This window comes from Tachysurus vachellii, chromosome 23, assembly GCF_030014155.1.
Source record: "Tachysurus vachellii isolate PV-2020 chromosome 23, HZAU_Pvac_v1, whole genome shotgun sequence".
Taxonomy (NCBI): domain Eukaryota; kingdom Metazoa; phylum Chordata; class Actinopteri; order Siluriformes; family Bagridae; genus Tachysurus; species Tachysurus vachellii.
This window is the reverse complement of record NC_083482.1, coordinates 3,367,284-3,394,188: the sequence shown is the minus strand read 5'-3', so window position 1 is coordinate 3,394,188 and position 26,905 is coordinate 3,367,284. Positions and strand designations below refer to the sequence as shown.

Below are 26,905 nucleotides of genomic sequence, written 5' to 3'. Positions count from 1 at the left end.
ATATATAAAATGTATAAAATCAGGACTGGAGAACAACTGAAAAGTCCTCTGCGAATTAGATAAAAGAGAATTACAACAAATCGAATTTAAAAATCTTTAATTGTTTTTGCAATTTGAAATTGAAATTTTCTCTCTTGAAAAATCTAGATTTGTCTAGATCTATGCATACTCATAAGGGTACCTTCTTCTTGACCCAATCACATATACAGATTTATACTCCAGTTCAACTCAAAGTCTAAAAATCGATTTATTAATCTTAGAGTTGTAGCTTATTACCAAAATATTATCACTTGAGATTTATAATTAATTTTTTGGATTTTACTCTAAGGCTTAAAGCATATCTGTTGTTCGTTTGTTTATTTAAACTGATCCTGAATCAATACAGTCATGGATCTGAGAAAATGATGGTTGGCTTCCTGGTTTTGTTCAGAAAAAATTTTGGCTTCCTAAAGGGCTGAGAGTTTGCTGTCTTCAACAAGACCTGCAACCACATGTAATTATGGAGAGCTGTCCTTTAACATGCCTTAAAAGAAGTGTTTGTGTTTGTGTGTGTGTGTGTATATGTGTACAAGGGTGTGTGTTTTTTAATAAGCTTGAAAAAGGTGTTTTGTGTACACTGCACTCTGCCTATCAGCAGCCAAACCCTGATCCTGGTGATACCGGTGCTGTTTTTACACACACATTTCCACTGTTCCTGTTGCCTCTTTAAGGGATATTATGATTTACTGTATCTGCTGGCTCAATAGATTATGAGCTAGATGAGCCCTTGGGGGTGGGACCAAGGAGTGGATGCAACATAACTGTAGATACTGGTATAACCGACCTTAATTGTACATAGTAAGGAGTTCATTGCAATCACACACATCAATGTCAGCCGGGACTATTTTGTGTAACCACAATACTTCAGTTGGTGTGTAAATAGACAAAAAAAATAAATAATCACAATTCACAATTGTGGGGTTTCCTCAAGGTGCATAGGGTGTTTGTGCCTTTTTTGGATCCAGGGTGTCCCCCACCTTGTGACCCAAGTCCTAATATAAAAAAAGGATGTATGGAGTCTCACGGAGTGAATTCTATTCACAAAAGATTTTCAGATATACCATTCAGTATTATCTTAAATTCTCCATAAATGTTGTTGGAAACACCTAATCTTTAATAACACATTATATAGCAGTTAAACACCTACTTATCATAGCACCAATTTCAAATCATAGAATATAATGAACCCATTAATAAAGCAGGGTGTGACTCGGAGGCTTGGGAGGAGCTTCCAGATTTAGTCATTCAATGATTAGCAATTATTTATTTATTCGTATGAGCAGCAAAAGATAAGACTTGAACTTGGATACAGGGTCCAATTAGCATTTATTGTTGCCTTTCATATTTTTTCTAAAATACCAGTTCATGTCATTACAACTGGCTCAATAACGAAAAGTCAACTACATTTTTCACTGATTTGCTTAAGAACACAATGAGCGTGGAATAAATTGGTGCTGTCGCCTCCTCAGGACACCACAGGACATGGGTGAGGGAATTCAGTTTAGGGCCATGCAAAGCCACTGAAACACACACACACAGACACACACACAGACACACACACACACAGACACACACACACACAATATTGAAATTTAAAATGTTCAACATTGTGTAACAAATAAAACCAGGACACCACAAACTAGATTATTTTCCTCTAACAGCACATTCTCATGTATTTAATTCTTCCTATACCACCTACATTTGCCAACGTTTACAATGAATTAGTTCCTAACAAACAAATTATTACTAAAGTCAGTTTTATCTCTAACTGTTCTAAAGAGCTGACACTGGAGTCTCCTTCTAAAAATGCTACTTAAACATCTCCTCATTGATTGGAAAACGTGTCATCAACAATAAGACAGCTTTTATTTTCTTGCCTCTACATATAATCAGATTAAAGACTGGATTAGAAAAAGATTAGATACCTGTCCCTGTATACCTGTCCCTGTCCCTGTAAGACCTTGCTATAGAAATGATCATGTATTAGACTATAGATATATTACATATATAAATATATATATATTATTTGGTCTATTGTAGAAGTATGTACATTAATACAAAATTTGGAACATTCAAATTATTATTTTAGATTAATTTAAAGAAAGATTGCTTAAGACTAGTGGTGTGTGTCAGACTGGAGATTGTACAGAACACAAGTGGGGAAAAAAAAAATAGGTTTAGTAGCATCCTTAGCAACTGCCTGGTCAGGGTCACAGTGGTTCTATTAGATTAATTATATTTGGGGGAAAAATAAAAGACAAAATGTTGTCGTTGTAGTGTAAAGCAAATAAAGATGCTTACCTGAAGAATATCCAGCTCAATCTTCCCAGTATTGTTTTTATCAAACTTTTTGAACATATCTGAACACAACAGGACAAAACACAAAGGTTACCATGAGGAATGTCTCCCATGATTGTGATGACTGTACACGTTTTATTTCTTTCCTTTGAAATTGTTGTTATAATCTGAGTCGATAACCAAAGTTTATTCCAAATTGTTAATCCTTATGTAGGTTTGAGCCACTTACAGAAAAGCAGCTCCAGGCGGATTATACAGCCCACAAAGGCATCGAAGTCAATGGCGCATTGCTGATCGGCGTAACGCATGACTATCACATCCAGGATGTGCGTGTTCAGCTGGAAGCCTGTGAGAACAACAAAATCAAGTAGAGTAAGTTGCTCAGTGTTAGTGTGCGATACACATAAATGTAATTTTCACGATCCCAGATTAACAATCATGACCTGCATTTCTGAGAGCTTCTCTTATCTCATGGGAACTCATAGTGCCTGAGTTGTCTGTGTCATGGTTCTTGAAGATCTCCTGTTGAAGTAGAAAGAAATCTTTTCGACCTCAAATTGTAAGTTAACTTGTCATGAGGAAAATGCTTTTTCTTTTTCTTTTACAATAGTATATTTTTTATTCTTTATAATATACAAAGTATGTAGAACATGATAGTTATAATTATGGCATTTGGCAGATGTTCTCATCCAGAGCGAATGAAAATGATCTCAGTTATTATGACCTCAGCTAGCTGTCGGGGTTCGATTCCCGCCATCTCTGGCATCTCTGGAAAATTGTCCGTAGTGTGTGATTGCGTGAGTGAATGAGAGTGTGTGTGTGCCCTGCGATGGGTTGGCACTCCGTCCAGGGTGTATCCTGCCTTGATGCCCGATGATGCCTGAGATAGGCACAGGCTCCCCGTGACCCGAGGTAGTTCAGATAAGCGGTAGAAAATGAATGAATGAATTTAACACAAATTCCAAATGTCCAGTGATGAATTAAAAAAGCAACCCAGTAGATGGATGAAAAACACATTAATTCAGACCAGCATTTGTATGCGATTAGAATCTAGGGGCAGAGCTTCATTCAACACCCATCTAACCATCAATGACCTAATCTTGAGTGGAACAAAAAGACTCAAACTAAAATTAAAGCTGCCAAAATGTTTCATTTTACTGACTGAGGTTGTCCTTAAGGCATAGCATAATTTGCAGCTTTATTTATAATTTAATAAGTGTCATATACCATATATTTCTGCAGCTTCACCCAGAGTGTGTGAAACTCCAACAGCCCGAGTTTCCCACTTCCATCTTTCTGAGTCCTGTCAAGGCCAAAACTTGATCAAATTAACAGTGTCATTTGTCCTGCCGTGCCCTGGGCCTGATACATCTGAACAGTTGCTTGGCTCTTCTGAAGAGAGAGAATCTACAATAAAAGGATACATCCAGCAGGCTGATAATATAGCGACAGGTCTCCATGCTGAAGCCGTCCGTCTTCAGGTCAGTTCCTGCATCAAACAAACCAACAGAAAATAGGCTTCAATGTGGACAAACAAAGAAAAAGAGAGAACACATGTGAGGATGAACAAGCTCTTACGCTGAGACACGACTTTGTCCAGAATCTTCTGCAGCTCTAAGGCTGTAATTTCAGAATCCTGCAGATGAAATGACATGATAAGAGCAGTTCCAGGGAGTAGATTAATGAAGCCACGTAATAATTTGACCTTACGTTTCCAGCAACTTGCTTAAAGAGGAGTTGGAAGTGTGGGTCCACATCTGTCTCAGAGATCTTCTCCTATCAGACAGAATGTGGTTAGGGCAGATTTATAAAAAACAAACAATATTCAGAGATTATTATTATTATTATTATTATTATTATTATTTTTTATTAATATTATTATTATTATTATTATTATTATTTTAGATATTTTACCTTAACAATCTTGGCGTTGATGTTAGTCTCCATTGGGCTAGAAGAACAGGATGGGATTAGTCAGGAAGTGTAACAGGAAATGCAGCTTATTCAAGCTTCCACAATAGGAAACAAAATTGGATATTATTATTATCATCATTATTTTAGTTAAAATAAAAATGTGATTTTATGATAAGAACACTGCTTCAGTCTGTATTTTTTAGCCCGGGCTAAATGGGGCATAGAAGCCCATATTATTGCCACATATACATTACAGCACAGTGGAATTATTTTCTTCACAGTCAGAGTGCAGGGGCAGCTATGATACAGCGCCCCTGGAGCAGGGAGGGTTAAGGGCCTTGCTCAAGGGCCCAGCAGTGGCAGCTTGGCTGTGCTGGGCTTTGAACCCCGATCCTCCGATGTACAACCCAGAGCCTTAACCAGCTGAGCCACCACTGCCCAATATATAAGACCAATATTATCCCCTGAGATGTTTTCACTTGTGTACAGCAGTCGTACCTGGCAGTGGCGTGTTTCTCAGCAAAAACGCGGAGTATGAAGTTACCCTTGCGGTGCGGCTCGAACGTAGATGGAATAATGACGTATTCACCGGGCGGCAGTTTAAATCGGCCGCACACCTCACGCATATTTATAAAGGTGTTGCTCATGGCCACAGCTCTCTGACGCAGCAAGACGTCGGGGCCAAGGTGAATGTTATTTTGACCTTTAAACTGCAGGATAAAAGCATACAAAACAACAACAACCCAAGATTACCTACTCAGTTATCGCTTTATATAATGAGAAACCATTTTCTCAAACTGTATAAATTTGATAATTAATGCCTGGTTAACATACCTCATCAGGAACCTGAAACACAAACCCACACAAGAGAATATATATGTTAGTACTTGTTTATTACTTTTAATTCTGCAAAACCTTATTTTTGTGCATTTTTAGTCCAGAAATACCACAACGGTCCTTACCTTGTAGATCGCAAAGCCAATGGTGTTGAGGTCTCGTCCATACTGCATCTCTTGGCGCATATCTTTCTGCATCAATCCAACCAAAAAGGAGCACCCGTCTATTCCGTCATGGGGGTCATCATCCATCTCGTCCAGCTTTATCACGTACTGGGGGTTTGAGCAAAAGGTCGCTAGACAGAATACAAATTCAAATGATTAGAATAGTGTGTCTGAGCTTGCAAAACAACATGGCAGTATTTAAATATCTATAATAATCAACTTCAGGGTGATAAGAGTAAATCCTCTTCATGTCAGGATGCATCAAACCACCAACAACCATCCCAAAGCCTTGCATAAGAAATATCATACGGAGTTGATACCCACCCCTGAAGTCTGTCAGGATTACTCAACTCCATATTTAGTTGTGGTATATTCAGGTTTCATTTTTTCTCTAGAACTGCAGAAACAAGGAACCGTGGATCCTTCAACTGTTTCACATAATGCCTTAACAGCTTTCATTATTTGGTACTTTCTGACCCTAAGCCACCTTATTTAACTAAATTTTGTTGCTTGTAACTGTGTTTGTCCATTTTCCAGCTAAAACTGTACCACAAATGCTTGTGGTTAGCTTTGGAAGAATGAAAAGTTATACAAACCTAAAATTCCTAGAGTCGGCTGGTGATAAAAAATAGGCCTTTATTTCAGAGCTGTATGTCATTGTGACACTTTATGCGTAAGGTACTAAACGATCTCAGTGAGACTGTAATGTGAGCTCAGGACACTTCCTACAGGCTGATGTCTCTTGAATGGTATTACAACCACTTCCTGGTTTAACAGCTTATAGCAGCTCATGTAATCTTACTCTTTGAGAAGTTTTGCCCTACCTATTTTTTTTGCTCAAGTTTGGAGCCTTTGTTATGTCTGGCTGCCTTGTTGGGTTTATTTTAGATTTTGTTTGGATTATTTTTTGGCTTTTGTTTACTGTTTATGATCCTGACTGCTTCAAAATGTCTGGGTTTTGGATTGTTCTTTGACTGAGTCTGCAAAATAAACCTTGGCATCATTTTGTTCTTATAGCTGTTTGGTTTTATGTATATGTTAATCTATACACACAGCCTGTCCATGGACTAAGCTATTTAAGTATAAGACCATGAACCTGGGTTGTTTCTGCAGCCACCAGCAGAAGAGCCAACCTTCCAAGTGCCTTCAAACTGATGATAGCTCCAGCGGGCGACTCCTTCACTCGATAGCGTATCAGGGGTCAGGTTACAAATCTCCAACTTGGAGTAATGCTGCACAAAATCTGAATAAGCCATCCTGAAAGAAGAGATGAGTTTGTCTTTATTAAAAATGGTGAGTTTGCTTTTAAGAAACAAACAAAAAAAAAACTCAGTTTGAAGTAAAACAATTGGTCAATAAACTGAACCCTGACACTTTTGACACCATACGATTTGTAAAAACTCTTTTAGAACTCTTTCAAGAAAAGTAAGAGACAATACTAGAAGAAAATGACAGGCAAACAGAAAGTAAGGATGGAAGGAATGGAAAAAAGAAGGAACAAAGAAAGAAAAGAAAGAATAAAAGAAGTAATGAAGGAAGGGGGGAAGAAGATAGGAAAGAAAAGCAAAAGGAAGGAAAGGGGGGGGGGAAGAAAGAAAGAATGAATGAATGAATGAATGAATGAATGAATGAATGAATACCAGAACTCTCCATCCTCTGCTGAGTGATCGAGTTTGGCCTTCTCGTCTGGTAGAACTCGATCCCACTCGCTAGAGCTGAGGATGGAAACATCAAGAGGTTTTTCATCTGTTTTCATGCTAACTTATGGCATTGATTATCCATCTACAGTAATAAAACCTCATTACTCATCACTCCAAGCTCCGGTCCATTCCACTTGACCCCATGGATTCCTCAGCCGCACCAGCTGAACTGGGTTGCCATACACATGAACCTAGGAGATGAAGAATCCTGTTATTATAATCACAAGTTTCTAACAAGTCAGGGTGCAGTTTCAGCCATGATACAGTGCAGACAGGGTTAAGGGTCTTGCTCAAGGGCACAACAGAGGTAGCTTGGTGGATCAGTAGCCCAGAGCCATAACCGTTGTGCCCTGGGAGCCTACAGTATGAGCATCACAAAAGGGCTGTATTCAGAGTCACTGACTAAGGTTCTACAAAAGCTGTGTCAATGTTTACACTGGGGAAGTTCTCCTCTATACAGAGTTATGTTATACACTTGCAGAAGTTGATTTTCTGGGCGGCCCGTTCAGTTAAAATCAACACTTAATTGGGTTTGCACAATATACAGCTGCATGAATCACCTATATACAATTTTCACATTAATAATGGTAAACTTAACCTAATTAAAAAAAACGGTTTAACTTATTCGCTATTCAGAAATGATAAAATAGCATTTGATCCAACCTTATATATTATTGTATATTATTGAGTTTCACCTAATGACATAATGCCAAATACCTATTTACTGAATAACTTTTCATAATAAATCAAGGTTATAGTTTAACTATTTTTAATTTTCATATTATTTAAATATTGGCAGTCACTTTCTGCTTTGCGTTTAAGAAACAGTGCCTATGGTTCATTATTCTATTCATAAAAAATTGTCTCGAAGTCTTCTCAGAATGAAAAAAAAACATTTTGTCGATTTTACCAAGACCAGACTGTTTATAATTATTGTCCAAAACATCAAGCTGACATCTAATTTTAATGTCAACTGTCATGTTGATTTGATGAACAGAATCAATAATTAAAAAAAAATAATAATAATCATATTCTTATACAAATGTCGTTGTAATTACACCATAATGGTGTCCACATTTTCAGGCAAACATGCTAAACAAAAACATACTTGAAGATTTCTTTTTTTTTGGTTAACAAACTGTTAAAACAAAATGAACATTGCAAATTTCCCTAGAACGGTCTGGGGAGTTAGGACGAGTTTATCTTTAAATATTTGCACACTGAGACTGGTGCACGTCTTTAACCGGCTGTGACAGTTTCTAAATATTTACAAATGTATAACAATGGCTGATTGACTTGACATACAGTATATGGCACTAGGATACCAAAGAGAGGGAGCTAGGTCTCACCACTTCTGCTCCTGTGAGAGAGTAGGCGTGTCCCTTTACCAGCTTCTGCCTGGTCACTGCTTCTGTTTCATATGCGCTGGAGATCTGTTCAGGTGCAGAACATAGACGTTCAACAACATGATCTTTTCTTTCAAACTTTATTCATATCAAGATTATTCATTACATATTAAGACTAGCAAAATCCATATCCGTTATGAAATGCTGTTCCTATGTCAGCTTTGTTGTCTTTTTCAGCCAATATTTATTATTCATGAATGTTATTTTGCGCTCCAATGTAAGCACACCTCGTATAGATATGTATGAAGGTGAATCGTAGGAATTCGAAATATATGAGCAGATATATGCTACCTGAGATTAGGTCTGACATTGTGGGTTTACACTTAATAACATTTTTCACTTGGTCATTTTGGAGTGTAATGAATATTACACAAAGGGTTTCATGTTACTAAACAAATTAGACTGATTGCTCACCTGCAGCAGAATGAATGAGGCATTATACATTTCGACATACTGTTTGAATAACAGCTTACAGTCTTGTTTGTTGAAGCAATAACAATGACACAATCTTCCTGGTGCAACTAGTAAATAATTGTATGATTAATTAAATAATTCAAACAACCGTAAGTTTGATGAAACATGGAAATGTGTGGTCAATTTGGTACCTCACTGAAAGCCTAATAGTATCAAATCAAAGAAACTGGACATATCTGGACAATATAAAGCCCCTTAGATGTGTCGTGAAATGTCTGTAGCCCTTAATCTATGATGGCGATTGCATTTGACATGAATGGTCCTGTGCAGTCAGTTATTTTGTGTCTAAATAACGATGCAGGTATAAGAACGATAACCTTGTAATACTCACGTCTATAGAGCAGCCAAGCAGAGATCCACGATCCAGTGCCTTCTTGATGATGTTGAACAGAGTCGGTGGGGGTCTTAGCAGTTCATAGCTCTCTGCAATTCCACCGGTAAAATCCTCAAAGCCCTCAGTGGTGGAGCCACCGGAAAGAGCTTCATAAGAGCTGTTCACCCTGGAAAGCGAACCAGAATTTGGACTTGGAAAATCTCAGACTGGTCATAGTGACTCTGAAGCCCTGAATAAGCTTAATAAACGTAGTTTGTTCGGACAGATTTTAAAATAGCCATTACTCATTTAGCTTGATGTCAAGTAAAATCCTCCGTTGGCATAGCGAATGTATTGCTTTTTAAGGAAAATATCAGAACAAATATCAGAGAAACAAATGAGAAGTAGTGCATTTCAGCTGAGTGATCGTTTTTGAGCGTCTTTTTTTCAAATTGGTCCAGGGTTTCAAAATCCAGAAGAGACTAATTACAATGTAAAAGACAGACACATAGGGGATAAAAATACACAGATTAATGTATTTGTTTTGCCCTTTGCAGTCATTAGATGGTTACACCTGAGTGGAGAAAAGCAGAGTGGTTTCCTACAGAACTTGCTTTTTGTTTGTTTTCTTTACAAGTACCCATAGGAAACAGGGGAAACATCCAATAGATCCACACCTTTCTACCACAGGGTTATTCCAAGTCACAATATTCTGTGACACTTCTTTTCATTCTAGAAATTGAGGATGAGATTCATGAAGTGGGTTTGTAACACATCCTGATGGACAACACTTTAAAATAGTGCCAATACCATACATTATTGTGAATGAGAATCATTTGAATGCTGGTACTGCTCTCTCTTCTATATTCTACAGTATATTACTATCAACAGCAGCTACACCAATTCCTCTCCGCTTGCATGTAGATTTTGGACCTTCATTGAGATGAGGCCAGCCCTGTGAGGATCCTGAGGCATCCAGTTGGACTCTGCCTCATGAAGTATTCAGACATACTAAGAGGAGATGCCAACTAGATGAAGTCTTTGAGGACAACAAGTATATTTATAATCACAACCTCCAGTGTCACCCAAATACGGATGAGTTCCCTTTTGAGTCTGGTTCCTCCTGTTTTCTTCCTCTTCTATCTAAGGGAGTTCTTCCTTGCCACAGTCACCTCAGTCAACACAGGCTTGTTCATTAGGGATAAATTCAAACACGTTTAAATATTCATTCATTCATTCATTCATTCATTTTCTACCGCTTATTCAAACTACCTCGGGTCACGGGGAGCCTGTGCCTATCTCAGGCGTCATTGGGCATCAAGGCAGGATACACCCTGGACGGAGTGCCAACCCATCGCAGGGCACACACACACTCATTCACTCACACAATCACACACTAGGGACAATTTTCCAGAGATGCCAATCAACCTACCATGCATGCCTTTGGACCAGGGGAGGAAACCGGAGAACCCGGAGGAAACCCCCGAGGCACGGGGAGAACATGCAAACTCCACACACACAAGGTGGAGGCGGGAATCGAACCCCGACCCTGGAGGTGTGAGGCAAACATGCTAACCACTAAGCCACCGTGCCCCCCACGTTTAAATATATCTAATATTAATCTTGAATTTTTGTATTATATTAATCTTCATATGATATTACATTTTTTGTATCAAGTTTCTTTTCTGCTGTAAAGATACTTCGAAACAGTGTCCATTGTTAATAAGATTAACAATCTTAACAAAATCAGAAAACATGTTTGGCTTGGCTTCCTGTTGGGTTTGCCAGCCAATGGTCCTGATAAAATGGTACACCCAGATATTGCCATTGCTGGAGCTCAAAGGTTGACTGGCACATACTTCTTGAAAACCCTAAAGCTAAAGCTACACCAGTAGGAAAGGTATACAGAGCCACCTGTACCCCAGATCCCTTCAGATATATGGTAATGGGTGGATTTTTTTAAATGATCGTGAATAGAACTGAATCAGGTGTTGTGGCCCACATACTATCTCTGGCCTGTCTCTGTAGTAGTGCCTGCACTGTACTGGCTATCAGTATAGACAGTTGGTGTTGTGTTGGGTCTTGTGCCTTAGCTGTTCAATAGGCACAAGACCCAACAATAGGCAACAGCTGTTCTTTTATTATAGAGTTAATATTTGGGTACCAGTGTAGCAAAATACAGCTTTGCAGGTGCAAATCACTGGCAGGATGTGTTTTGTTGAGAAATTACCAAGTTGCTGGAGATTTTTTTTCTGCCCAGATTTGAGCAAATCACAAAATAAACAGTTGTTCACTAAACTTAAGGGACTCAATTCAGATTCATCAATGGATTCACAAAACAGACTCCAATTGGAAGAGTTCGTGTAGTTGAGAAAGCAAGTTAGCTGACTCAAACACCACTTCCTGAAGCCTGGTATAATGGTACGAACTAGGCCACTAGTGGAAGGTGTTGCCTCTGCTTGCTGCCAGCTCCCTGTACTCTGTGTTCAAGCAATGCAAATGTAATGAAAATGCAACAGTATTTCCATGGCTACAGTATGTTTGACTTAGTGAGGACCTTTTATCTACAGAGGGTAACAATCTTAAGGTGACTTTTCTGCTGGTACACATCAAGGGAAGGAGCAAAATGGTGCTCCACTAGTTCTGAAGGAAAATTGTTAAGAATTAAATGATGTTCTACCAGGGTGGACGGTGTGTGTATTTTGGGCTGTGGCTGGATATGGCAAGCAATGTTTGCAGTCTATGACTCAGGTTAATGTTAGACACCGCCTGTTATCTTGCACGAAAATGCATCAGTGTTATTTACACATGAAATCACACACTCACTTTGCATAGGCTTTCTCCAGCAGGGCGCTCCAGAACTCGTTCCCTTCGGCCGAGTGAACAAACAGCAGCTCCCCGTTTCTTGTGGGCAGACGGTCATCAATGACAACATCCACCCACTCACCATAACGCCAAAGCTGTGGATGAAGAGGTTTAAAAGATTAAGTTTAAGTTTAGAGATTAACAGTAAATACATTCGTTAGGGTAGTATGAAATTTCCACAATCTTTTGAAAGGCAGAAAATAAGGCTTATCTAGAACTAGGCCATAACTAAAAGTGGCTAGGACTATGTCTAATAAAAATATTCATTACTCTGATTAGCCTTCATGGCTAATTATAAATTAAATTCAGTGACTTCTGCTGGTTTACAGGCACAGAAGGTTAAATAGGTCTCTGGAGCAGTTGATCAGCTGTTGATAGTAAATGATTGGAAAGTTATGAGTTCAAGTCCCAAAACTGCCAGTGCTGTACCTTTGTATGTTCGAGAAGTAATATACAAGAAAAGAATAATGCCTCAATTGAAAGTTGCTTTGAGATTTCTTTTGTATAGCTGTTGTTAAAAAACTTTACATAATTACATGTCTTTATCTAGATCACTAGTTAGCTTATGCAACTTGGTTAATTATAGCTTGATTGCTAGCTTTAAAACACAATCATTTTAAGCCCTTATTACACCATGTCAGCCCAATAAAGAACAAGATATTTTAATCCCACCTGGAAATGAAAGATGCCAGCATACTTTTCAGTGAAACTTTGGTTAGCAGGAACAACCCGACCCAGAACATCAGTGTCCAGAGTCAAAGAGGCAATGGCCGCCAGGAGCCAACAGTCACCTGGAGGGGTCAAAGGCCATATAGCTTAATCATTGTCTTTGTGGGATGTACAGTGCAATCTTTAAAATATATTAAAATAAAATTCACTGAAAACTTTTGAAAAATTCTTTTCCACAAATTCTGGAGCAGGTTCTGTATCTCATACATGATAATGTGGATGTAGAATACCTTCAAAAATGTCTTAAGGTACACATTGGGCTTTGGCATTCAAAAGGAAGTATTTTGTGCCTCAGGATACAAAACAATGTCTCTGTTATGTGGCTAGATCCACGTGATTCCTTGATAAAGGATTGAAGCGTGAATCAATTCTAAGTTTTACTATGTGTGTATCCATTGCTACTGTTCCTGAGACTTGCTAAATGTGCCCTGAAGCTGTTTTGGTGGACCAACATATTTCCAAGTCAGAATTTTATCCGTATATCCTGAGCCAAAGGCTAAACTTACTGTTATGACTGTTGCTCAAGGTGGTTAGGTGTCGCATTACTATGAAGTCTGAGATTATATTTAATGGGTTTTGTGCTAATTGTGCAGTAGTAACACCCAGATCCAAAGCCCTTTGTTTTGATGTAATATGGATAGGTTACAACACTCAGCTTAGACTACATTACCAGCCATATGTCATGTAAGTGTGTTGCACCATGGCGTAACTGTTTTTATTGTGTGTTTGTTTTGCTTTGTTTTTTTTCCCAGGCTGATAATCAGCACAGCGTGTCAGAAATTTAATACTGTACGATCACCTATCGCCTTATTTGACACCCAGATACTAAAGACAATGCATCTTCAAGTGACGGGTGAAGACCTACCTCTTCTTGTATTTAAAAAAAAAAGAGTCTGTAACCTAGTGAACCATTGTTGATGTTTTCATTGACGGAGACTTCAAAGCACATTTGCATGCCACTCCGGATAAGGGCAACTTCTAAATGCCGTAAATGTAAATGCAGCTCACCTAGAGCTCCCTGTCGGATGTCAGTCCTCGTAGCGCCGTCGCAAATGAACTGAGGGTTTGGACAAAGCTCCTTAAAAATATCAGAGGAAAAGAAAGAATGATCTTATCAGAAGGTGTTGATTTAAATTTCTTTAACTGCAGCTTGGGAAATTGTTTGTGTTAATGAGCTTGTTCTAGTAACTTAGTTTCAAAAACGTATTCACAGGTACTTGAATCATGGACACACCACATAATATATCAAAATGTCCAACAAACGCACAGCGTAACTCCAGCACTTTAAGGTACACACGCAAGGACAGAAAAGTTTGCGGTTTCTCAGTTATGTGACAAACTCCATTGTATTCTTCTTATTCACTTCAAGAAATAAGGGAAAAAAGAAAGGATGATGAGAGAATGATTGTTTATAATGGTTATAACACATCATAACAGGAACCAGGTTGTTTTGTGAGTCTTCCGCAACATTAAATGTAATTATAAATGTGTCAAAATTATAATTTTTAATCGACAAGGAACTGCCATCTTTGAGGACATGCTGTTATAGGGGAATAATAAGTTAGTGCTGTAACACTCAATGAGCTGTTGTGTGTCATTGCCTGTCATTAATAGTTAATTGATTTCTAAGTAAAGCACACAGGATCATTACACATTGTGGTAGTTTTTTGTTATCTAGTATTTGTATATTATATTGATATCGGTCACTTCTTATCGATGCACTTTAAAGAAGAAAGTAACTGCTCTGGGTAAGAAGTTTTGTGATGAGTTTAGGTTGGAGTTATTCTGAAGCTGTAAACAATACATTGGCGATACATTAAAGCACTGTTTGAGCTCCACATTAAGGAAAAGAAAACCAACACTGACTAATTTGCAAATGAAAAAATGCCCCAAAGGTACAGATTATCTATCACACACTGTCATAGTTCTTACCGATGGCCTTTTCCACTCCACTCCTGTGGTCTTAGAGGAATATCGTCCTAGCTGGTTGTATCCTAGAGAGCGGGCTTCAGCAGGGAACGTGGGGTCGCAGAAGAGTTTGCCACTGTCCAAGCACTCACGTCGCAGCTTCTCAAAAGCCTGGTTATTGAAAGGAATGGCATTGTCATTGTCTCCCAGTCCTTCCTCTTTGTCCTTCCTTTTGGCCAGCACATGGGCTATGTTAGACATCTTGATACAGATTGGTCTCGAGTGCTAGTCTTCAAAGAGCGTGGTAAAGAGTGTTTGCATCTCTGTGCAGCTTGACTGAGCTTATGTTCAGGTTGTGAAGGGCGGAGGGCAGAGGGTGGGGAAAGGGGCAGGGCAGGGCAGGTAAAAGTGTGTACCTGTGAGCAGGTTGTCTGCCATCTTGTGGACAATTTGAATCAGTAAAACATTGAGCACACATCAAATTCTGCTGGCATGCAAGACCAGAATGAAACTAAAGAACAAAGTGCAAAAACATTCCATTCCCCATCAGGAAACATCTTCATTCATTAGGTTTCTCTATTAGTCACGCATCTGTGAATATATGTGTGGTAACCTGAGAAACCCCTTCACATGCCTTTTAAATTGATTTCCTGATGCATGTACAGTGGTTTGAGAAGGTAAAGAAACATCTGACTTACATAGATATGCCAAATATACCAAACTGACAGAAGATAAACACTGGTTAATATGGCCAACAGGCTATTATGTATTATCGGCTATAACAAAACATTGTTCATGGAAATACAAATGATTATTATTATTATTATTATTAGTAGTAGTAGTAGTATTAATAATAATAATGATGATGATAATGATAATAATAATAATAATAATAATAATAATAATAATAATAATAATAATTCATAATAATAATTCATAATAACTTAATTTCATTTGTTGCATTAGATTTTCCAAATATTTTACATTCTGTCTTTGTTTATTGCAACATTCATTATTAGTATTCTGTTCTCTAGAATTGTATTTGAATTTCTCAGGAATCCACACCCCAGAGGAGGAGAAACCAAAACTAACTGATCCTCACCTTGACGACAACAGCGCTTTGGCCAACATTTTGTCACACACGTCTCAACAGAAGGCAGAAACATGTCTGTATCAAAGTACCTGAATCAGGACTACGAGGTCCTCCGGAGTCAGTGTCTGAGGGATAAGAAGCTATTCTGCGATCCTCATTTCCCAGCTGCGCCCGAGTCTCTGGGCTGTAATGAATTAGGACCCAATTCAGACAAGACCAAGGGGGTGGAATGGAAAAGGCCTGGGGTAAGTGCTGTTGAATTAATACACAACTACATTTTTAGTGCTGTTTTTATTTATTTATTTAATTCTTTTTTTTTTTTTTTAAAAGTCTTTGGTTTTTGGAAAAACCTTAAAGTGAATTTGGACGATGAAAAAATATATTGAATACAGATATCTGAGGTATGTGGTGGGGCATGAACTTTACAACAGTACATAAATACTCGTATAATCCTACGTATTTGTATTGCAGGATTTATGCCAAAAACCTCAGTTCATCAGTGCAGGAGCCACACGTGCCGATGTCGTTCAAGGACAACTGGGTAAAAAAATTAATTAAAAAAGCACATTGTTTAGGGCTATATTATTATATTGTGTAATATAAAACACATCTTATGGCATTGTTTTCACCACCCACACACAGGTGTGCACATCTTTTAAAGGTGGTTTAGCTTCCCTTTTTTTTGTGTTTTTGTAAACCACAGTTTGAAAGTCACTGAACGAGTTCATCAAGTCTTTTACCAGGGAACAGAAGTCAGAAGAGGCCATGCAAAATAATATTTTATTCTTTCTTATTTTCTTGCGATCTTGAGAAAACAATTCTATTTTAAATGCCATACAATCACATGGTTTGACTTGCAAATGTGTACCGTCAGTGCTGCTGTCATTTAGGAAATTAAATAAAAATATGATGTGGAAAGCTGTTACTGGAAAATAATAAATTTGATTCTAATGTTTTCTTCATGAACTCACTAATAGAATGAGGTAAAGAGAGTAAACAGCTAGTGACCTTTGACCCTTCTAGGTGACTGTTGGTTGATGGCGGCTATTGCTGCTCTCACTCTGAACCAAGACATTCTCGCTCGTGTGATTTATCCTGAACAGAACTTTAAGGATACGTATGTTGGCATCTTTCACTTTCAGGTAAATCATACAGCTCAACTTTAAAATTCATATTTCAGTTGAATTCAGTTCATCTGTGCTAAAGAGTCCTAAAAATAGAAATAGTAAAAACAAAAAGTTTCAAAATATCTAAGAATAAAATTTCAGTACAATGACAAAAATAATAATTGTTATACAGATGGGAAAAAGAAGTGTATTGAAATATATAATATACTAAAATGTATATATTAACGCAGGACAGTGGTAGTTCACATAGAAAGGTAGAATTTCTAAACAACTCAACTGTTCAAGGTGTTTTTCTTAAGTTTCTTTGAACTTCTGTATGGGATGTGGTAGAATAGTGGTTAAGGTGTTACTGTGATTGGAAGGTTGTGAGTTTAAATTTGCTAGGATTGCTGGAGTTGTACCCTGATCTCTTCCCTATGGAACACACTGTGTTTTTGGTTCTCGGACATTACGGATTGATTTCACATGCGTTGTGTTTATTTACCTTCCCAGCTCTGGCAGTACGGCCATTGGGTAGACGTCGTTGTTGACGACAGGCTTCCCACTATTAACAGAAAGCTGCTTTTTGTGAAGTCAAAAGAACAAACTGAATTCTGGAGTGCGCTCCTGGAGAAGGCTTATGCTAAGTAAGTGTGCATATTACTATGTCAATTATCATAAATTATGGTGTGGATTAAGTTTTCTTAATCCAATGTAGGCTCTCATTTAGTAATGCGTAGAAAAGTCTTTGAAAGCTCTCATTTATCTAATTTAAAGGGTGAACGGTTGCTATGAGAATCTCATTGGTGGTTCTGCCAGTGAAGCTAATGAGGATTTCACAGGAGGAATTGCAGAGTACTTCCCTCTAAACAAAGCCCCGCCGAACCTGTTTAACATCATGGAGAAAGCTCTGTGTCGAGGTTCTCTGCTCAGCACGTCAATTTCTGTATGTGACAGAGCAGCTTTATTACTTAAAGTGATAAAGAATTAAACTTTTATTACAGGAGTTCAGACTGCAATAAAACTTTACCTGACTGAACATTTGGATTTGTTGTTAAAGTATTGTTTTGGGTTTTTTTTGTTTATTCACAGGCCAGCAAAGACCAAAAAGAACAAAAGACCACAGAGCAGCTGGTGAAAACACATGCCTACTCCATCACTGCTGCACAGAAGGTCAGACACTGAGAAAACACACACTTCCTTCCATTTTCTGGAGCATTTATCCTACACAGGTTCATAGGGAACCTGGAGTCTATCGCAGGGGTCTTAGGGCACAAGGAGGGGGACAGCCTGGAGACACACACACACACACACACACACACATGCACACACACACATGCACACACACATACACACACACACCACAGATCATTTAAAGATGCTAGTCAGCCTATAACACATGTTTCTGGACTGGTGAAGTACGAGGGGAACATGCAAAATCCACAACGTTGAAGGCGCGATGCAAATAAGCTAAGCCACCCTGCCCCCTAAACAATTCCATTTCTATTTCCGTCATTTGGCAGATGCCCTTTTCCAGAGCGACATACAAAAGTGCTTTGTTAATGTCTCTATTAATGAATAAATTAACACTGGTTTCTAGGTTAGATATTTAGGACACAATCAACCTAAAACTTTTCAGGGTTTGTTTTTTTTTTTCTTTTCAAATATACACATAAAACAAACAGGGAAAATAAGTGCTTGTTCAAGTGTTTCAGTAAGAGCTAGGTCTTCATTTGTTGTTCATCAGCTCTTAAATACACAATTATCAACAAAATTTTATATAAATTTCCAGATATCTTAAAATTGCACACTTACAATCCACCCTCATTCAACAGTATTCATGTTATAGTTACAGGCTATAATCTATAGCACATGGCCCAAATCTCAGACCCACCCAGACCGCATCACTCATGTACTCCTACTGTAAACTACACTCTCTTTACTATTTGTTAGGAACTTAGCTTACTTACTTGTTTCTTCTTGCTTCTGTAGGTGAAAGTGAGGAAGAGTGATAAAGACGTGGAATTGCTCCGTCTCAGAAATCCCTGGGGCCACCTGGAGTGGAACGGTGCCTGGAGTGATGGGTAAGCTGTTGACTGATCACTGCAAAATGATAGTTATAAAAATACTTTGCAGGTAAGTAGTAACTCAATCAAACATTGTGTGTTTTTTTAATTCCATAAACTGTCAAAAGTTCACAGGTAATCATTATTTGATAATGTTCTACTGGACAAAATCTATCTTGTCTTCATCTTCAGCTCCAAAGAGTGGGATCAAGTCTCACCAGAGGATAAGGCCAAGCTTAATTACTCAGCTGATGATGGAGAGTTCTGGTAATGATCAGGCACCGTTATTTCACGTTTTTTATTTTCTTTACAACAGCTGCTCCATTTATGTTGTAAATCACTTTCACAAAGACAAAAGTCACCTTAAAATTACAGTATCAACTGCATTACACTAACCACTCTTTATGGAACGAACACATGTATACCTGATTAGTCATGTAATCAATTAGATTAATTAAAGACTCTCTCTCTCTCTCTCTCTCTCTCTCTCTCTCTCTCTCTCTCTCTCTCTCTCCCCTCCCCTCCCATCCCCTCCCCAGGATGACATATGAAGATTACATTCAGCGTTATTCAAAGCTAGAGATTTGCAACTTGACTCCAGACACTCCAAGCGATGATCTGAGATGTTGGAACGCTTGCCAGTTCGAGGGCACCTGGAAAATAGGCACTACAGCTGGTGGCTGCCTGAAACTCACAGGTGACTGACAAAGTTAGACTAATAGCCTACACTATAGAGATTGTGGTAGATAAACATATCTATTTTCAATTGAAGTCAATATCACAGTCATACAGATTTCCTAACAATGTTTATGTTAATAATTCGGCATTCTGTTTACATTGTTGTCTCAACTATCGTCCAAATCTGACGATATGAGTTTTTGTCAACTTCTACTTTCATTTCAAGCAATTTCCAACTCTTATGTATGTGTTTGTTTGTGGTTTCTACAGCTACATTCTGCACAAACCCACAGTATCGGGTGAAACTGGACATCGACAGTCATGGCGATAACAAATGTTCAGCACTTGTGGCACTGATGCAGAAAGGTGCACGCCAAGCCAAACAAAAAGGAATCGAAAACTACGCCATTGGCTTCTACATCTACAAGGTAACATCATAATCTTATCAGTAACAGTGAAAAGATGGTGCACCATTTGCTAGTATGTGAAGAGGTCTTGTGAGAATTTTTAAGGAATGTTGGTCAGTGCTACTGGAAATTTGTTTGATTTTAAATCATTTGCTTGAATTTGAAGTCACTGTTATAATGGCATTATCTTTGGTGTGTGTGTTTTCCTTGCAGGTTCCAGATAAGGTGTGTATTGCATGTAGCAGTGGTGTAATCCATTCTGAAGTAGCTGGTATGCTGTGAAAGTTTCCAGAAGATCTTGAAGCCAACCTCTGTTTCCCTCTACCTTCACACCACATTTGTGACACATACAGTATGAGGGTTAAACTTTGTAGGTACTTGAGGATCAAACCTATATGTGCTTTTTTTAACATCATATCCCATAACCATGGTCATATTAATATAGAATTGATCTCCATCATCTTGTCACTGGTGTTGGGGAAGGGCTAAGGGTGTTCAGTAAGGGTCAAGCAGTTTGACATAGCATGTCTTCATGGAGCTCACTTTGTACACACTGGGTTTTGGGGCTCTACAGCTCCAGTGAAGGGAAGTCATAATGCTACAGCATGCAAATACAATCGATGGTGTGGCGGTCAGGGGTCCACATACTTTTGGTGCAAGGTTTGTAGCATTAAGGAGAACAGATCCACTTGTCAACCAGACTGTATTTATTTGCGCTGCTTCAATTACACTGCTTCGGCTGTAACCTACCGTGTATTGATGTTTTAGCAAATAAATTTAGATAGATAAATAAATTTAGACAAATAAATTGTGATTTTCATACACAATAGTTTGTGTAACCATTATTTAATGTTGTTGCCTTTTACAACAGTTTTTACTACAAGACTATTTTAGAATACATCCTGTGTGTTTATACATGTCACTCTGTGTGTTGTGTGTTGCAGTATAAAGGAAAACAGAACGTCTGCCTTGGACCTGAAGATTTGCAGAGACCGGTGGCTCGAAGCGAATTCGTGTGCAGGCGAGAAGTGTGTCAACGCTTCGACCTTCCGCTTGCTGAATATGTCATCATTCCAGCCACCTATGAGTCTAACAAAGAAGCCAACTTTGTGTTGCGGGTGTTTTCTGAGAAGTAGGCTGCATGATTATGAGTTAAAGTCCCAAGACTGCCAGTGTTGTACTGTTGTATATTTGAGCAGTAATATTAAAAAAGTATAATGCTTCAATTGAAAGTTGCTTTGAGTTTTCATTTGTATAGCTGTGGATAAAAAACACTACATAATTAAAGTTCTTTATCTAGATCTCTAATTAGCTTATGCAACTTTTTTGCATAATTATATTTTGGGTCATTATAGTTTGATAGTGGATGGAAGCGTGAATCAATTCTAAGTTTTACTAGGTTTGTATCCATTGCTCCAGTTCCAAGCTGTTCGGGTGGACCAACATATTTCCAAATCAAGGTGGTTAGGTGTCGCATTACCATGAACTCTGTGATTAAATTTAATGGGTTTTGTGCTGATTGCGCAGTAGTAACACCCAGAACCTAAGCCCTTTGTTTTGATGTAATATGGATAGTTTACAACACTGCACAGCCATATGGCATGTAAGTGTGTTGCACCATGCCGTAACTTTTTTTTCAGTTTTGCTTTGGATGGTTTCAGGCTGATAATCAGCACCGCGTGTCATAAATTTAATACTGTACGAGCACCTATCACCTTATTTGACACCCAGAGACTAAAAACAAGGCATCTTTAAGTGACGGCTAAAGACCTACCTCTTCCGGTATTTTAAAAAAAACCCAACAGAGTTTTAGGTTGATGGTAACCCAAATCTGTAACCTAGTGAACCATGTATTCTTTGATAGAGACTTCAAAGCACATCTGTATGCCGCTCCAGATAAGGGCAACTTCCAAATGTCATAAATGTAAATGCAGCTCACCTAGAGCTCCCTGCTAGATGTCAGTTCTCGTAGCACCGTCACAAATGAACTGAGGGTTTGGACAAAGTTCCTTAAAAATATCAGAGGAAAAGAAAGAATGATCTTGTCAGAATGTGTTGATTTAATTTTCTTTAACTGCAGCTTGGGAAATTGTCTGGATTAATGAGCTTTGTAAGAAATAAAAAATGTGTTGTGTAAAAATAAGACGATGATGTTGAAGATCTTACTGAAGAGCAAGAAGTTTATTCCAGCATAGCAGTGACAAAATACATGACGTACTTTGGGTTCATCGGAGTCAATAAGAACCCAGAGCTAATAAGACCTAAACGTATTACCTTATGATACTTAAACCTTTTTAGGAATGAGCTCTTTTAGATGTGTACCTTGGAGTGGAATTTGAGTGCAATTTCTGTAATTTCTTACAGTGTGCAATTTCTGTAATTTCTTACAGCTTGTTCTAGTAACTTAGTTTCAAAAACGTATTCACCGGAACTTGAATGGTGGACACACCACATAATATATCAAAATGTCCAAAAATAATCATAACTCCAGCACTTGAAGGTACAGACGCAAGGACAGAAGAGTTTGCGGTTTCTCGGTTATGTGACAAACTCCATTGAGAAGGGAAAAAAGGAAGGATGATGATCTCCTCAATACAGCAGCATAGAGAAAGAAATGCAAATATATAAAACAATAAAGACATAATATAGTATACAGTATATACACAACACATTGTGTAAATACAAAGAAGAAAAAAGAGACCACGAGTAAGTAGTTACACTAACAGACATATTGCACACAGGTAATATTGCATGGTTTTAAAATTTCTGTTATTGCACATGTATTGTTTAAAATACTTTGTTATTGTTATTATTGCAGTTAAACAGTAATCCAGTGTGTAATTATGGTGACTGGTTCACTGGGAGCAGCTTTGAATGTAAAGTCTAATAGCAGCAGGGAGAAAAGACTGCTCACAGATGGAACTGTTTCATACAGGGGGTGAGAGTCGTTCTCCAGCATTGATGATAGTTCTGCTACCATCCTCCTTTCTCCCACCTCCTGTACAGTGTCCAGAGGAATCCCCAGGACTGAGCTGGCCTTCCTGATCAGCTTGTCAAGTTTCTTCCTTTCTGCAGTAGAGATGCTGCTGCACCAGCATACCACACCATAGAATATGACTGAGGCCACCACAGAGTCAAAAAAGGTCTTCAGTAGCTCAGTAGTCTTCAGTAGAGACAAAACACTAGAGTGACAATCAAAGCATGAAAGGATGCAACAGCCCCCACACCAGATCCTGGACATTCACCCACCCTTAATCCCATTAACATAACAGTCTTTCTCAGACCCCTTCATTATCATAGAAACGAGTTCAACTCTAATGCTTGGCATTCCTTCTTGACTCAGACCTTGAAACCCATTGCCACCTTAAACAATGGGACAAATGAATGAATAACACAATGACTTAAAATTATTTTCCCACACCACATAGATGTAATCGATTGTATTTGCATGCTGTAGCATTATGACTTCCCTTCACTGGAGCTGTAGAGCCCCAAAACCCAGTGTGTACAAAGTGAGCTCCATGAAGACATGCTATGTCAAACACCTTTACCCTTACTGAACGCCCTTAGCCCTTCCCCCAACACCAGTGACAAGATGATGGAGATCAACTCTATATTAATATGACCATGGTTATGGGATATGATGTTAAAAAAAGCACATATAGGTTTGATCCTCAAGTATCTACAAAGTTTTAGCCTCATACTGTATGTGTCACAAATGTGGTGTGAAGGTAGAGGGGAACAGAGGCTGGCTTCAAGATCTTCTGGATCTTGTCACAGTATACCAGCTACTTCAGAATGGATTACACCACTGCTACATGCAATACACACCTTATCTGGAACGTGCAAGAAAAACACTCACCAAAGATAATGCCATTATAACAGTGACTTCAAATTCAAGCAAATGATTTCAAATCAAACAAATTTCCAGTAGCACTGACCAACATTCCTTAAAAATTCTCACAAGACCTCTTCACATACTAGCAAATGGTGCACCATCTTTTCACTGTTACTGATAAGATTATGATGTTACCTTGTAGATGTAGAAGCCAATGGTGTAGTTTTTGACTCCTTTTTGTTTGGCTTGGCGTGCACCTTTCTGCATCAGTGCCACAAGTGCTGAACATTTGTTATCGCCATGACTGTCGATGTCCAGTTTCACCCGATACTGTGGGTTTGTGCAGAATGTAGCTGCAGAAACCACAAACAAACACATACATACATTTACAGTATACACACATACACACACTCACACATACACACTATACAAGCTTTACATTTAAACTGGCAGTCTGTATTGTGAGCTTTTTTGTTTGTGACACAATGTAAGGGCTACTATACAAAGTGGGGCCTGGTATAACTGAACCAAGCCTCTCATAGATTTTTCATAGAAAAGACATCTTTTATATAAAGCTCTTAGGATTTTGCAGGAGAAGCTGTAGTTAATAGGATAAGCAGATTTGTGTAATCAAAGTACAAATTGCACAAAAGATAAATGAAATAAACAGTTGTGTTTTGGAGGGAATACTGCATAAAGCTAATATATTCTTATGATGCCATCAGTGAGACCAAGCATTGTAATCAGGGCTGTCAAGTTTTGAAGTCAGGCAAGAGTGGCATATTTTAAATATATGGCAGGTGTTGTCAGTGAACCGGGGCCCCCTGGAACCATCTCAGGGCCCCCAGTTTGAGAACCACTGGCCTAGACTACTTGTTCTGAGCAGGTGTTGTCAGTGAACAGGCTGTAAAACTGTTGGCTAAGTTACAGACACTCATGAAAAACTGATGCTGATTATCTGGGAAACGTCTCTAACAGCAGTCATAATGTCATTGTTTGTGTCAAACAAGTTGTGAATTTGTTGTAACATTAAAACAGGAGATCATGACTTACTCTGTGCTCAAAGTGATGCTCAAAGGATATGCTTTTCTTTCATTGGTTGTTGCGTTAAATCTTACCCAGATACAATAGTGCTATTTTCTGATTGGCTATTGTGTAGCCTCTTTTTTTGATTAGCTGATAAGTGTCAAGCTCGACTAAGAACTCCAGGGGAGACGCGCTTGATTCCTGCCCGGTTCCATAGAGACAGCGGTGCGGACAGATACATATTGGGTGCTGCGGCATATTAAATATATGATAAATAGTAAAAATAAGATAAAATAGATAAAAAGTTTTTCTGCATGAGAAATACAATGTGTGGCAGGAGAGCGTGACAAAAGACCGAAATGAGTGACTGTCACGCTCAATGCTTGACACTTGACAGCCCTGAATGTAATGCTTTGCTCAACCTTAATGGTGTCATTGTGAAGCTACTGATAGATATTAGTGTCAGAATGCTGTTGAGGACGCAATTAAGGGTACGCAAAGATCACAATTTCAAAAGACATGGTAACAAAAGGACACACAGTGTATACAGGGCAATGAGTACAAAACGGAGTATTTACCCAACAATTGTTATTATTAGGGTCCACCATTGAAGGTGCAGATTTACCCTATTAGTGTTCTACCTTTTCATCTGCTTTTTCTGTCTCAGATGCCTTTGTTAGCCTATTGAACTGTTGGGTAAAAAGTTGGGAAATTTGGCATTCTGATTGGGGAGAGTCTAAGAAACATTCTGACCACATATTATTATTATTATTATTATTATTATTATTATTATTATTATTAGGTAAATTTAGGGCCTAAAACTAGTAAAGTAATAAGAGTTGGAAATTCTTTCAAAGGGAAGGGGAAGTTGACAAAAACTCATTAGAACCAGATTTGGATGATAGTTGAGCAATGTAAACTGAATGCAGAATTATTAATATAAACATTGTTAGGAAATCTGTATGATTGTGATATTTACATCAAGTGGAAAATAGAAATGTTTATCTACCACAATCTCTATAGTGTAGGCTATTAGCCTAACTTTGTCAGTCACCTGCAAGTTTCAGGCAGCCACCAGCCGTAGTGCCTATTTTCCAGGTGCCCTCGAACTGGCAAGCGTTCCAACATCTCAGATCATCGCTTGGAGTGTCTGGAGTCAAGTTGCAAATCTCTAGCTTTGAATAACGCTGAATGTAATCTTCATATGTCATCCTGGGGAGGGGATGGGAGGGAGGGAGGTAGAGAGAGAGAGAGAGCGAGAGAGAGAGGGAGAGAGAGGGAGAGAGAGGGGGAGAGAGGGGAAGAGAGAGAGAGAGAGAGAGAGAGAGAGAGAGAGAGGGGGAGTTTTTAATTAATCTAATTGATTACATAAATAATCATGTATACAGGTAATTTTAAGGTGACTTTTGTCTTTGTGAAAGAGATTTACAATGTAAATGGACCAGCTGTTGTAAAAAAATAAATAAAAAATGTGAAATAAGGGTGCCTGATCCTTACCAGAACTCTCCATCATCAGCTGAGTAATTAAGCTTGGCCTTATCCTCTGGTGAGACTTGATCCCACTCTTTGGAGCTGAAGATGAACAGAAGGTGTCCAGTAGAACATTATCAAATAATGATTACCTGTGAACTTTTGACAGTTTATGGAATTAAAAAAAAACACGCAATGTTTGATTGAGTTACTACTTACCTGCAAAGTATTTTTATAACTATCATTTTGCAGTGATCAGTCAACAGCTTACCCATCACTCCAGGCACCGTTCCACTCCATTGCCCCTTTTCCACCAAAAAGAACCGGGTGCTGGTTCAGAGCTAGCACTGGTGCTGGTTCAAAGTTGGTTCCACTGGCGAACCTTCTAAGAACCGGTTTGCCTTTCCACCGGCTAGAGAGCTGTCACAGAGCCGAGGCTGACGTCACTGTATACGTGTCACGTGTCCCAACAACTTTAGCGCAGCAGCGGCAAACACAAACACATCAACAATGGCGGATGTTGCTTTACTGTTAATGCTCATGGTTTTGTGAACCTTCATTGGCATCCAAAAGT

General features: G+C 38.5%; 3 protein-coding genes across 4 annotated transcripts in view; 1 reads left to right on the top strand and 2 right to left on the bottom strand.

Annotated features, from left to right (window-relative positions):
• Positions 1-21,223, top strand: part of LOC132839064 (calpain-2 catalytic subunit-like) — a 31,430-nt gene extending 10,207 nt beyond the window's left edge. Inside the window, exons 4-15 of the mRNA XM_060859840.1 lie at positions 15,703-15,985; positions 16,212-16,281; positions 16,764-16,882; positions 17,360-17,493; positions 17,624-17,792; positions 17,939-18,019; positions 18,839-18,930; positions 19,105-19,179; positions 19,452-19,609; positions 19,861-20,018; positions 20,211-20,222; positions 20,942-21,223. Of these exons, the coding sequence (XP_060715823.1) occupies positions 15,812-15,985; positions 16,212-16,281; positions 16,764-16,882; positions 17,360-17,493; positions 17,624-17,792; positions 17,939-18,019; positions 18,839-18,930; positions 19,105-19,179; positions 19,452-19,609; positions 19,861-20,018; positions 20,211-20,222; positions 20,942-21,133 (1,434 nt within the window). The 5' untranslated portion in view covers positions 15,703-15,811 and the 3' untranslated portion in view covers positions 21,134-21,223. The remainder of the gene's footprint in view (positions 1-15,702; positions 15,986-16,211; positions 16,282-16,763; positions 16,883-17,359; positions 17,494-17,623; positions 17,793-17,938; positions 18,020-18,838; positions 18,931-19,104; positions 19,180-19,451; positions 19,610-19,860; positions 20,019-20,210; positions 20,223-20,941) is intronic.
• On the bottom strand, positions 1,349-14,982 carry capn8 (calpain 8). Its single transcript, XM_060859837.1, has 21 exons — positions 14,672-14,982; positions 13,748-13,817; positions 12,683-12,801; positions 11,972-12,105; positions 9,164-9,332; positions 8,302-8,385; positions 7,058-7,143; positions 6,893-6,967; positions 6,349-6,509; positions 5,214-5,383; positions 5,086-5,097; positions 4,750-4,961; positions 4,252-4,288; positions 4,048-4,113; positions 3,916-3,973; positions 3,762-3,826; positions 3,565-3,633; positions 2,781-2,859; positions 2,567-2,683; positions 2,341-2,399; positions 1,349-1,559 (listed from the first exon to the last, which is right to left on the bottom strand). The coding sequence occupies exons 1-21, from the start codon at positions 14,906-14,908 to the stop codon at positions 1,536-1,538; spliced, it is 2,103 nt and encodes a 700-aa protein (XP_060715820.1). The 5' UTR covers positions 14,909-14,982; the 3' UTR covers positions 1,349-1,535.
• Positions 21,224-25,904: 4,681 nt separating the features above from the next.
• LOC132839032 (calpain-1 catalytic subunit-like) lies at positions 25,905-26,631 on the bottom strand. 2 transcript variants are annotated; one of them, XR_009647686.1, is made up of 3 exons: positions 26,603-26,631; positions 26,359-26,433; positions 25,905-26,073 (listed from the first exon to the last, which is right to left on the bottom strand). XR_009647686.1 is itself a non-coding variant. In XM_060859772.1 (3 exons), exons 1-3 carry the CDS (start codon positions 26,604-26,606, stop codon positions 25,908-25,910), a joined length of 297 nt encoding a protein of 98 aa, XP_060715755.1. In that variant the 5' UTR covers positions 26,607-26,610; the 3' UTR covers positions 25,905-25,907. The 2 variants fall into 2 exon arrangements, 1 of the variants encoding a protein (XP_060715755.1); XM_060859772.1 differs by having other exon boundaries at positions 26,551-26,610.
• Positions 26,632-26,905: the final 274 nt, after the last annotated feature.